Raw genomic sequence first — 12315 nt, forward strand, 5'->3', positions numbered from 1 at the left:
AGGATTTAGAATTTACGAATTGGAGTCTAAAATTTATAAATTAGGATATAAAGTCATATTTTATTTGTGATATATAAAAAATCGTGAAATATTTAGAATTAATTTTTTTTAACATAATTTGATTATTTTATAACTAATTACAGTTAAACATCGATAAATGAATATTCGATAAAGTAATAACCTCGATTATATAATAAATTCTTCCAGTCCCGATTTGGGCCAATGGACTAAAGTAATAACCTCGCTAAATGCATTAAGTAATAAAAAATATTTAAATCCTTAAGGCCCAGTGAAAATATAAAGTAATAATTATTAAATTACATACAATATATATATATATATATATATATATATATACACCAAAATCTTTCAATCAATCAACTAGAAGTCATTTCTTCTGAAAAAAATGCATCTATAGTTGATTGTTTTTTCTTTCCACCTAAACCAAAATGAACACCATTCTTAACTTTTTGTAGTGCAAACACAACTTCTGGTATATTTTGCTCATGTTGTAGCAAGTAGTTGTGTAAGGTGATCATTGCTTGAAAGACCTCTTTTGACGATACATTTGCGACAACGCAACTATCATCTGGCTCTGGATCATTTCCATCATCATTGTTCATTATTGACTAGATAGAGGTAATAGTTGGATGCTCCTTCTTATGCTCACAAATTGCACCCCTCATTTTGCCAGTTAAAGTTGATTTTTGTACTCCTTTCAAATGATGAGAAGCCATTGGGGGAGAAAAGAATGTGTACTTGGAATATATCTAATAGAGGTAAAACCCTTAAGGATTTCTATTGATCAATATAAATACCCAAGAGTTTACAAAAAAACAAGACCTATAATTGTGCCTATAATTATGCCTATAATTATTTGATTGATTTGTAATTATGCTAATGTGATAATTACAAATCAATCAAATAATATATTTCCTAAACAAGATAATTATATATCTAATGAATATTTATCGATAAATGAATAATTTATTAATTTATCGATAAATAAATAATCTCGCTTAATAAATATTTTTCTTCGGTCCCAAGGATATGCATTTATAGAGGTTTTATTGTATGATTTTTTTACGTAGAAAAAACCAATAAAATGCTGAAGTCGAGGCCCATTAATAGGAAGCCCAACATACCAGGCCCATCAGAAGAAAGGGAAATTAATTCCCGCTCGTATTTCACATTTTTTAAAACCCCGCCTTAGCCTACGGCTCCCTCTTTTATTTATGTATTTTATTTTTATTATTAATTTTAATTTCGTCGTCTTCAAGAAAATGAGAAAAAAAATCCAATAATGAAAATACATAAAAGCCAAAATATTTTCCGCACTTTTTTTCTGCAATTCCTGTAGAGAGAGAAGTGAAGGGTTGAGTAGAGGTAGAGAGAGAAACAGAAGATGCAGATAGTGGCTTATTGGGCGAAGTCAATTAGGGCTACTTTCCATGGATTCTCCTGAACCTGCTAAGACTACTAGCACTGCCGCCGCTTTTATTTCTACTTCTGTCACAGCTTCATCCGATTCTCCTGTTCAAGTAATCGGCACTTGCATTTGCATTTCCATTTTCATCTTGCTTTTCAATTTTTGTGTTCGCGTTTATTTTTCATTCCAACTCTTTTTTGCTTAATCTTGAGTAGGTGTTGTTGATGTCTGCATTTCTTATTTTGCTGAAATTTTTGATAATTGTCTAGATCCCCTCAGTTCATTTTGTATCATTGTTGATGGATATAATCTTTCTTTGTGTTGGGCATGCGTTAATTCATGCTGTTGGATTTGTTTTGTTTATGATTTTAATCTGGTTAGGGTTTTATTGGTAATGATGAGATTCGAAGTGCGCTTAGGAGGATGTTGATGAAGAATGCATTGCACATACTTGCCTCTGGAGATGGTTATTGGATTCTAGATTTGGATTAGGATGTTTCTTTGGTCCGATTTTTAGTGTTGGGTGGGACTGGGATGTAATTTGAAGTGCGTTTGGTGAGTTCCATTGCTTTTCTTTTCCACCTGATATGGAGATATGCTACTTGGAGTTCTCCATTTCTCACACATTTCTGATGTGTTTGGACTGAGTAAAATGACATGTATGTCAAAGCTTTTTTAGTCTCATTTGTGTGGTAGATTAGTAAATAGGAGATGCAACAAAATGAAATTGAATTTCCTTGAGTAAATGTCTGTTATTTCGCTTCCGTTCTTTGTTATGTTTCCCCTATTATTGATTGTTTTGAGTAAGTAGTGAGAATTTTTTTCTTTTCTTGACATAGACATATTGGAAGATGATCACTTTCCATATACAACATAATAAGCTGTGTATGGATATTGTATTTATATTCATTCCCTCGTTTCAGGAATCTCCTTTTTCAAATTACATAAGCAGTCTATCTCCAATAAACCCTGTTAAGGCTGCACATGTACCACAAGGATTCTTAGGGCTCAGTTCTCCTCCTCTTGTATTCACGTCACCGCGTAACATACTGAATCAAAGAACTAGTTTCTTGCAAAGGTTTGATACTATTTACTTTTTTTTAATAATTTTTCTATTTTTTTTATCTATTAAATAGATATGAGATTGTGGCCTGAATGATATTTACATGAGAATGTTTTATGATCCTTCTTAGGTCACAACTCTCACACATATCCAGCTTAGAAATACCTGAGAAGGATGATGGGAGCAAGAAGTTGGATGATCTTTCACATGATTTGAAGGAAGCCAAAACTTATTGCAGGACGTTGATAGATGACACCCATGGGGACAATGATATTAGAAACAACATGCAGGACCAACCTGGCAGTTTGTCAGGGTGTGCTGATGAATACCTAAATGATTCTGGGGATGTGGACTGCATAAACTCTGCAAGTCCTGTAGACCAAAATGTGAAACAATCTAATGATATACTCCAATCATCAATAAGCAGTTTATCCAATGCAAACTCTGATGACAAATATCACACAAGGGCTGAAGTGGATACATCTTCAGCCTTGTCTGGGCCAACTAAAGAGGATCTTCAGAGGCAGTCTTCTAATGAAATTAAACCGGTATACATTGAAGAGGAGCAAACTGGTAGTAAACATCCACCTAATGAATCTGGTTTGTCAATAGACCATGATCCGGAGATAAATCAATCCGATGCTTTAGAGCGTCAGGTAATAAAATACTTCATTTTTGTTTATGAAATTATGGGACATGTCCATGTCATGCGGGTCCTTGTTTAAGCTGCACATTGTAAGTGGTTTATTAACCTCCATTGCTGCCGAAACCTTTGCTGATTGTTCAGGCAAGTGAAGAATATGTTGAGAACATGAAGACCACCTTACAGGGCTCCGTTCAGAATGTAGCACAATGTGATTTAGAGGTAGAAACTAGATTATCTAAACTTGATCTTTTCGGTTAGCTGTGTAAGATACTATTTATGGTTTACTTTAATTCATAATATCAAAATCTCCACTCATTCTTTGTTGGGAACTGCATTAGATTCCATACCTTCTTATATTGATAGAACGTGGATGGCTCAGTTAGAAAGAGCTCGTAAAGCCAACAGATTGGTATTTGTTATGATTTTACTCTCAAGTGCAAGGGGAACTGGAACTTTTCTTATGGAGGACACTTAACACTTGAGTTTTTCATTGTTTGCTTCTTCAAAATCAAACTTATGGTCATATTATGGATTCTGTGTTTTTTTTTTTTCCATTATAAATGATGTACGATTGATCTGCTATCCCATATGTTATTTTGGATTGTCAAATGGCATATTTGCTGCTTACTCATGCATTGTGAAGGCAAAAAGAATAGAGAAAATTATTGATCATTACTATTTCTTTGGCTTTTCAGTCCTTATATTTGCCTTTTGCTGTTAAATAATTGCAACAGTAAATGCAGGTCAATCAACTCCAACGTGGCTTGAGTAGACGCTGCCTTCAGTTTGAAGAAGCTGGAAGGAAAACTAATGTAAGACGCATCCCTTCTTCAAATCAAACAGACAGTAGCATTGGTTCAGTATCACTAACTTCTGCAACAGAAATGGAGAGCTTGGGTTCAACTCGCGTGGACTTAACTGCCTCTTCTAACAAGAAGCAAATGCTTAACCTCTCTCAACTAGCAAATTCTGTATTTCCTCCTCGATCTACTGGAAAATCTCACATGGTTGTGCCCAAGCCTTCAGGTATTGGATTGCATCTGAATAGTGTTGCTTTGCCCATGGGTTCTCATATTTCAGTGGCAATCATTAAATCAACGCCTACCACGGACTCCCATCATGTGGACAACAAAGGATATAGTGAAAAACTATCAAAACTAATTGAGAAAGTTGCAATTGCTCCTGAAGATGGGATGTCTGAACCTTTGTCTTCACTTGCTGCTGCCCCTTCTGAATCATGCCAAACTGTGAAGCCTTTGGATACTATTGACCCAATTGATCATGCAACTTCACTAAATAAGAGGAAGGTTAGCTTAGAGCATGCTGACAATTTTGAGGAGCTTAGCCAATTAAGCCCAACCAAAAAGAAAAGGCAAGTTTATATGCAACTTTCTTGCTTTCTGTTTTCTCTATATATTACAGCATCTGAACTATTTCTGGTATTTTTAGGAAGACATCATCAAGCGCTGACGGTGATGGTTGCAAGCGTTGCAATTGTAAGAAGACCAAATGCCTGAAATTGTGGGTGCATTCAAGTTCTCCCTGGTTAAACTCATATATCAATTTTGCCGCTTGTCATATTCATTAACCACTCTCTTTTTTGGCCAGATATTGTGATTGTTTTGCTGCTGGAATATATTGTGCTGAATCTTGTGCTTGCCAAGGTTGCTTTAATAAACCAGAATATGAAAACACAGTTCTGGAGACACGTCAACTAATTGAATCCCGTAACCCTCTTGCTTTTGCTCCGAAGGTTGTGCAGCATGTTGCTGAGCGTGCAGCAGTCAACAAGGTACTTAAACCTTCATATTTTCTTCCTAATCCTTGCTTGTTTGGAGATATCATGATGATATTTAGATTCCACAGGAAGGTGGAAGCAGGAAGATGCCATCGTTAGCAAGGCATAAGAAAGGTTGCAATTGCAAAAAGTCTATGTGTCTGAAAAAATATTGTGAATGCTATCAGGTATTGTATTATGTTTGTTTAGAATTTGCCATAATTTATCTGCTTTACAATATTTCCTAGCTTTACTTATTTCTGCTTTATAGGCAAATGTTGGATGCTCTAGTGAATGCCGCTGTGAAGGGTGCAGAAATTCTTATGGCAGGAAAGAAGGTTAGTCTCCCAATTCCTTATAGCAACATTATTGGTTGTAAATTTTCTAAAACAATTGGGGAGCTGGCGATTTTTGAGGAAAGAGAGTGGGAGTACTCTATTCATGCATTAGTCTCAATGGATTCTTTTTACAATATAAAGGTCGGTTACTTTATGTTTACTGTTGGTTATAGATGATTTCTGAATGCACTTTGGAAGGTACGATATGTGTGTGTAAACACTTTAGAAAAATGAATAATGTAGAAGAAAGTCAGATACATTTTTTGTTACTTTGGTGATGGATTGGAGGAGACCCATCATAGGAAATTGCTTGCCTGCACTTAGAATAAGGTTTTGAAATGAATCACTAATATGCAAGTGAAGAATAATCACTGGAGCCATTTTGCTGTGTTATTCTCTTCAGAGTATCATTCTAGTGAGGAAATTCTACACAACAGAGTTTGCAAAGAAATTTTGGGACACAGAGGTGATCATAAGCTGGGAATGGTAGCAACCGATAAAGGTCCCTTGCAAGGTGGGTTACAGGATCCACACAGCCTTACACCCTCCACACCATCATTCCACCATTCAGAGTAAGTTTGATTAAACGTTTCATTCTAAGGAGATTTTATGTTTATCTTTTATTCTTTTTCTGCTCTTATTTTCAAGTTGCTTATTCTGGGTTTCCTGCTTGTTTATTGATGTATAGCCATGGAAAGGATGCTGCAAAATCTCGACTTAATTCCAGTACACATGTCCCATCACCCGAGTCAGACATTTCCAATTTGCCATCTTATACCAACCCTATAAGATCTCCAATAACTTCACTAAGCAACGACATGATTCCAGAAGGAAATGAAGATATACTTGATATAGATTCTTTTGGACAAGAAATGGATTATAATGTTTCTGAAATGATGGACCAATTCTCCCCAAGAGGCAATGCGCTAGCTGATATATGTGATCTTACCTCCTCTCAGAATTCTATAGCAACTCTGGCTTCTTCAGCTTCGTCCAATACAAAAGGATGTGTGAGTGGTTCACGACTCCAATTGTGCTCTGGAAGTAGTCAATTCTCGTCTGGTCGTTCCCTCCGGTGGCGCAGTTCACCAATCACACCAATGCCTCAGTTAGGGGAGACCAAAAATCAAGATCATGATTCTGATAGTGGGCTTTATGACATTTTGGGAGATGAAACTCCAGAAATATTGAAGGAAGCTTCAACTCCTATTCCGTCTTTGAAAGCAACTTCCCCAAATAAAAAACGAGTTTCTCCACCTCACAATCATGTTCATGGTATTAGACCAAGCTCTGCAGTTGGCTTGAGAAGTGGACGCAAATTTATATTAACAGCTATTTCATCTTCCCCATCTCTTACCCCCTGTGATCAATCCAAAGGCAAAACATTTGATAAAAGTAGCAACAAATAGATGGTAAAGGTAACTTCATTGCAGTTAATAAAAATACTGAATCGGCATTATTTATTTACATACTAATCCGTTGCAATTTCTTACTTGACAGTGCATATTCGGATTGCCAGGGAATTCAATATACTTCTGGTTGGGAAAGCAAATATCATGTTAAGATTTGAGGGTTTGAATTGTTCCAGGTGTGTATATGGATTTCCTCTTGATTCTTTGTGTTTTTAATTTAGGGTTGGCATTTCGTGTAGTGGATCGTGTTCGTATCATGACAATTATTGGATTAAATGAGTCAATCCTAACCCAGACTCTTTTGTGTCGTAATCATGTCAACCCAATTGGATTGCTGTCGATTTCGTGTCATGTTCGCATATTAGTGTAATTTTATTACCTTGTGACATTCAAAGATATAGAGGAATATAGTAATACTTCTAAGTTTTTATGTCATTTTTGTATTAGCAAGTTAACTATGACAGTCCAAAACTTTGATCCAAAATCTACGCAACAAACCCCTAATCTGCTTATACTAAGTTGGGTTCCTGTAATGTGATCACATGTCACGTGTAATTTTATTATCTCTATCAAGGATGACATGTAAAATATAGTAGGTTTTCAAGTTGTGTTCGCGTGCAACAATTACTTCTATGAAGGTGACATAAAAATATGAGAGGATACAATAATAATTTTAAATATTCGTGTCATTTTCGAGTTAGCAGGTTAACACTTACCCTATTCAAAAATATGCATGTCAATCCAAAAATGACCCATTATGTGTTTAATAAAACATCAGCTCCTCGATCGTGTACACAATTGTCACCTCTTAGTTTTTATTATATTTGTATAGTCATTAGAGTTGCCCTTATTCTGGTGGCAGGTCAAAGGATTATGGCTTCAAATTTGCCAAAAAAGATGCTGCTTTTAGTATGATCAATCTTCTCTCTGCTTTTATCTTGGATTTCATTCATTGCCTGTAGTTGGAGATAAGTATTGAAGTTTTATAGCTGTTTATCAAGGGAAAAAAATTATTAATGTGTTTTGCAATTGACTTTTTAGTCTCAACACAGCAGTTTTTCAACTACCCAAAGTATGATGTTGTATGTTTCAATGCCTACAGTCAAGCCATGTAACAAAAATATGAGAAAAACAATGCATGGTTTATGGAAAGAAATTGTTGTTTATTAATTTAAGGTGGTCTTTTCGGTTTTCGTGTTATATTTTTTATATGTGCAGGAAAAGAAAAATGATAATTATGTCATTTCTATATCAACTGGATTATTTTTGTAAATTGTATTGTCATATAGAAATTACTTAGGGTGTGTTAATGTAATGGAATGGAATAACCATTACATTACTATGTTTGGTTAGTAAAATTTTACAATTGATGTAATGTAATTACCATTACATTATCATGTTTATTTTACTATGTATAATAATAAATTTCTATTTACTCTTATAAATATATATAATTATATATAACAATAGTAATAATAATAAATTAATAATAATGTGATGTAAAAAATGGAGTAAATGAAAAGGTTAGATTGAAGGAATTAGGAATACATATTGGAATGTAATGAGAATTCCTAATGATTTTTTTGGTATTCCTTATTACAAAACTTATTGAAGAAAATTGAAGTCATAGAATTCCCATTACATTCCAATAAAACTATAAAGCGTATCCAAATATAGTAATGAGTTTTTAATGTAATGAGCATTCCATTACAAAGCCCATTATACTAAAAAAATACTATTATTTTAAATTTTAAAAAATATATTTTTTTTTGTACAGTATTTTCTCTCTTTAGTTGACCGCTTTTTGTCTTTGTTCTTCAATGGCGGCTGCCAACCTAACCCTCTCTAACCTTTCATGATGATGAGGAAGGCAGAAGTTGAGCTTCCAGCCATGGCTGCAGATCCTCGAACATTGTTATTTGAGTTGAGTTTGGTTGGTCGATTTTTAACTGAGAAGTTGAGTAATTTTGTAAGTATGCGTAAGTGTATGGCGATCCTTTATCATCCTTTCGATGGAGTTTTTGTTAAGGAATTGGAGGACCAACGCTTTCTCTTCTAGTTTTTCTATGAGGAAGATCTATAAATGGTTTATGATACAGGGCCTTGGTCCTTCGAGAACAAAATGTTGGTTCCCACTCGCCTCCACATCCTCGTATATAAGTTAGAATCTATGAGTTGCCGGTAGATTTAGAAAATTTCATTGGTGAGTTTGTTGCGTATGATGCCTCCAACAACACGGGTTTCTGGAACTTGTATATGCGGATTTGTGTTACAATAAACGTGAGCAAACCCTTTTAAACATTGGAAAAAAAAATTAAAGTTGTTAGTGGGGGGAACAACATAGTCCAGTTCAAGTATGATTTGTAAACGAGCCGTTCGTGAGCACGATTTACTGGCTCGGTTTGTAAACGAGCCGAGTTTGAGCAGGCCAAAACTCGCGAGCAGACTCGATTAGAACATTTATGAACAAATTTTAGTTTTGTAGAAAACTATATAGTTTTGTGTTAGTTCACAAATATCTAAACTTAATATTATTTCACTTAATATTATTTCATTTGTTATTAGATGAGTTCATTTACAAACATAATAAATGAGTAATAGACGAACTATTTGTAAGCATCTTGTTTATTTATTCACGAACTTTGCTTGTAAGCTTGTTTAAGTACACAATTAAAGAGTTATTTGTGAGCAAATTTCACAAATATAATTAACGATTTACTCACAAACAATTCATGGTTAGATACTTTTTTTAATGAACCAAGTCCAAAGAGGATTTTGGGCTCGAAGCTCGGCCCAGGCTCGAGCTCGTTAATTTTATAGCAAGCTCGGTTCGGGTTCGTTAATTTTATAACGAGCCGAGTTTGAACAGGTCAAAGTTCGGCTCGGCTCGACTCGATTACAGCCCTAGTCTTTGGAAGGCATTGGCCTTGAGTCTTGGAAGACTGTAAGAGAAAACGACCCTTTCTACAACTCACCCAAGCATGTCTACTACTACCAACCCCCGTACAATATCTGACTCAAAGAAAAAATTAGACATCCCAATTTGGTTATAAAATTCTACGTCGGCCAACGTCGGACCTTAAAATTAGGTTAGATTCCATTTTCTCGAACCTCAAGCCTAATAAAGCCTTAAAGAACTTCAGTTGATCAGAGGGAGGGACATCTGATAACAAAAAATTTACCACACCATACTTAGACCAATAGGCATGCATCCAAGGAGGTTATAACTGTTTAGACATGTGGACCAATGAAGAGAACTGTCAGCTTATAAAGATGTCATCGCTATAGCACACAATTTGCAATTAGAAAATGCCAAATTCTAGTAGGCCCACCACGAGTAACATTCCCGTTTACACATATACATGTGTGCATGGTACATCTAGCGCACAGTAATATGAAACTATCCCTATGTATCTTATAAATAATATAAGATGACTGCATAAAGTAAGTACACCATAATTGAATCCCAAAATTCATTCTTCTTACTCTTTTTTTCCTTTAAATACTCTGCTAACTTAGGCATCAGATGGGGTCATCGGTTCCTGGCCACTTTTTGACCTCTTTTGTATCTTATCTCAAGTGATTCGTTGACTAACAGCTCATCCAAGAGCTTACATTGAGATCCTCCCACATCGGTATGTGTATAAAAATGTGATGAGATGTTGAACATGATTGAATTATTGAGTAAGAAAATTTGTTGTCCTGAACCCTTTGTCCCTTTCTCTGTCTCTCTCATAAAAAGTGGTAACCACTTAATTAAATAATATATTGAATGAGCTAGGAGGACTCACACAAGAAAAAGATGATATTTTTTTGTGAGAAAGACAGAGAATGGGGGATAACAGATTCAAAACAACAATTTTTTTTTTGCAATTATTTATATGTTTGTGATAATCCTTGTTACGATGAGAAGTTGATGATGACATATGAACAAGTTGAAACCCGGGATGTTATTTGATATAATGTGAATTGTTAGTAGTATTCATGTGGATCCTAATGACCAAATTCATCACTAGATCTAGAATTATTAGAATACTATTAGAATATTAGATCCTAGTATTCTAATAAGCCTAGATCTAAAGATGAATGACCAAATCCATATGAACACTACTGTGAATTGTTATGAGAATCAAATGAGAATGAAACGAGATATATGCTAAATGAAATGCAGTTAGTTTAAGTAGGTAAGAGCAATGAGCTTAAGGTTTATGAATATGTGATCACAACACTCGACTCGATATGGAGCATCTCGATATTGGGGCAAACTGGTGAATTATATTTCTAATGATATGGGTACCGGGATAAGTCCTGATTGTCACTGAATTATTTGAACTAAGCTTAAGATGATAGTTAATACCCAATAATGTTTTTCTTGTAATCTTGACACTCCACTACATGCAAATGCCTATTGGGCTTGAAGCATTTACAACACAGGCTCATCTTACCATGTGTTGAAGTTCCATCAATAAATTGGGTTGCTAGGATTCCAACCCTCGACAACTTGATCTAAGAGATATGATACCATGTAAACAAAGGTTTACCTCGTCATAAAATGTATTTTAAAAGATTAGGATTGCCTCACATATATAGGGAGTTATATAGCTCTCTCCGTAAGTAATATAATATATTTAATATAGCTCTCTCCGTAAGCAATATAAGATATTTAACATACCTCTCATGTCCAATCCATTTGGTGTGTAACACTAATATCAGCAAATGACCCAACATTGAACTATGGCTCTGACACTGATATGGTGACAAGTACACGTGGTTACTTTGATATAGTGATGTATGTCGATATGGACGTGAAAGCACGACGGATTATCAAAAGACCATTAAATTTATTATACTTAAGTTTTAGTCGAACCCTAATTAATTAAATTAATTTATAACTTGATCTACATGTATTGTATAGTAATGTTTTACATATGATGGATAAGTTTTATGATAAGTAAGATTTGTTTGTGCCTTATTTTATGTGATATATTGATATTCTATATATGTATATGTAAGCATTGTGTTTTTATTAAGTAAACAGTTACCCTTTACCATGTTGAACATTTCAGATTGGAATTCGAGTTGACGAAAGTTATAATTTTCATTTAAGATTAGAATTCGAGCGTCGGATCATCATTCTATGACATTGCATTTTTTATTTTCCGATTAAGTACTGTTGGATTACAACCTTTATTGTTTTGGATTTGTATTTCACGGACAATTAATTTATGTTTCGCTGTTTTCTTTTCTACAATTGAAAGAGAATATGAATGGATGATACATATACATTTTTAATGTGCACCGAAAAGAGAGTTACATGTGATGTATTGATTTAGGATCGAATTGAGCGACAACTAGTAGGCATGTAATGACCTGATCTTAAAAGAGCGACGTTGAGGTGAAAAGCTTAAGCAACAAACAGCCGTAAAAGATACGGATAAGGGCAGAAATAAAATGAACCCCATATTAGAAATAGAAAGTAGCTGTGCTATATTAATAACGTATATTCATACATGTAGACACATTTTAAACTATAAGGCCCAGAAGAATAAAACTTAAACTTAAACCAAAACAGATAATGTCTACGTAGTATTGGATTAAACTTTTATTAGGCACCAAATGCAAACTAAAACCATTCTCACATTTTTCACAA

General features: G+C 34.5%; 1 protein-coding gene across 2 annotated transcripts; it reads left to right on the top strand.

The window, feature by feature from the left end:
* Nucleotides 1-1287: 1287 nt before the first annotated feature.
* LOC136203099 (protein tesmin/TSO1-like CXC 2) lies at nucleotides 1288-7858 on the top strand. Of its 2 annotated transcripts, none has more exons than XM_065994152.1 (13): nucleotides 1288-1541; nucleotides 2353-2507; nucleotides 2623-3148; nucleotides 3280-3357; nucleotides 3882-4514; nucleotides 4592-4659; nucleotides 4747-4930; nucleotides 5005-5103; nucleotides 5187-5253; nucleotides 5657-5825; nucleotides 5942-6671; nucleotides 6754-6841; nucleotides 7528-7858. In XM_065994152.1, the coding sequence occupies exons 1-11, from the start codon at nucleotides 1452-1454 to the stop codon at nucleotides 6660-6662; spliced, it is 2790 nt and encodes a 929-aa protein (XP_065850224.1). In that variant the 5' UTR covers nucleotides 1288-1451; the 3' UTR covers nucleotides 6663-6671; nucleotides 6754-6841; nucleotides 7528-7858. The 2 variants fall into 2 exon arrangements, with proteins under 2 accessions (XP_065850224.1, XP_065850225.1); XM_065994153.1 differs by having other exon boundaries at nucleotides 5942-6665.
* Nucleotides 7859-12315: the final 4457 nt, after the last annotated feature.

Source organism: Euphorbia lathyris, chromosome 8 (genome assembly GCF_963576675.1).
Source record: "Euphorbia lathyris chromosome 8, ddEupLath1.1, whole genome shotgun sequence".
Classification (NCBI taxonomy): Eukaryota; Viridiplantae; Streptophyta; class Magnoliopsida; order Malpighiales; family Euphorbiaceae; genus Euphorbia; species Euphorbia lathyris.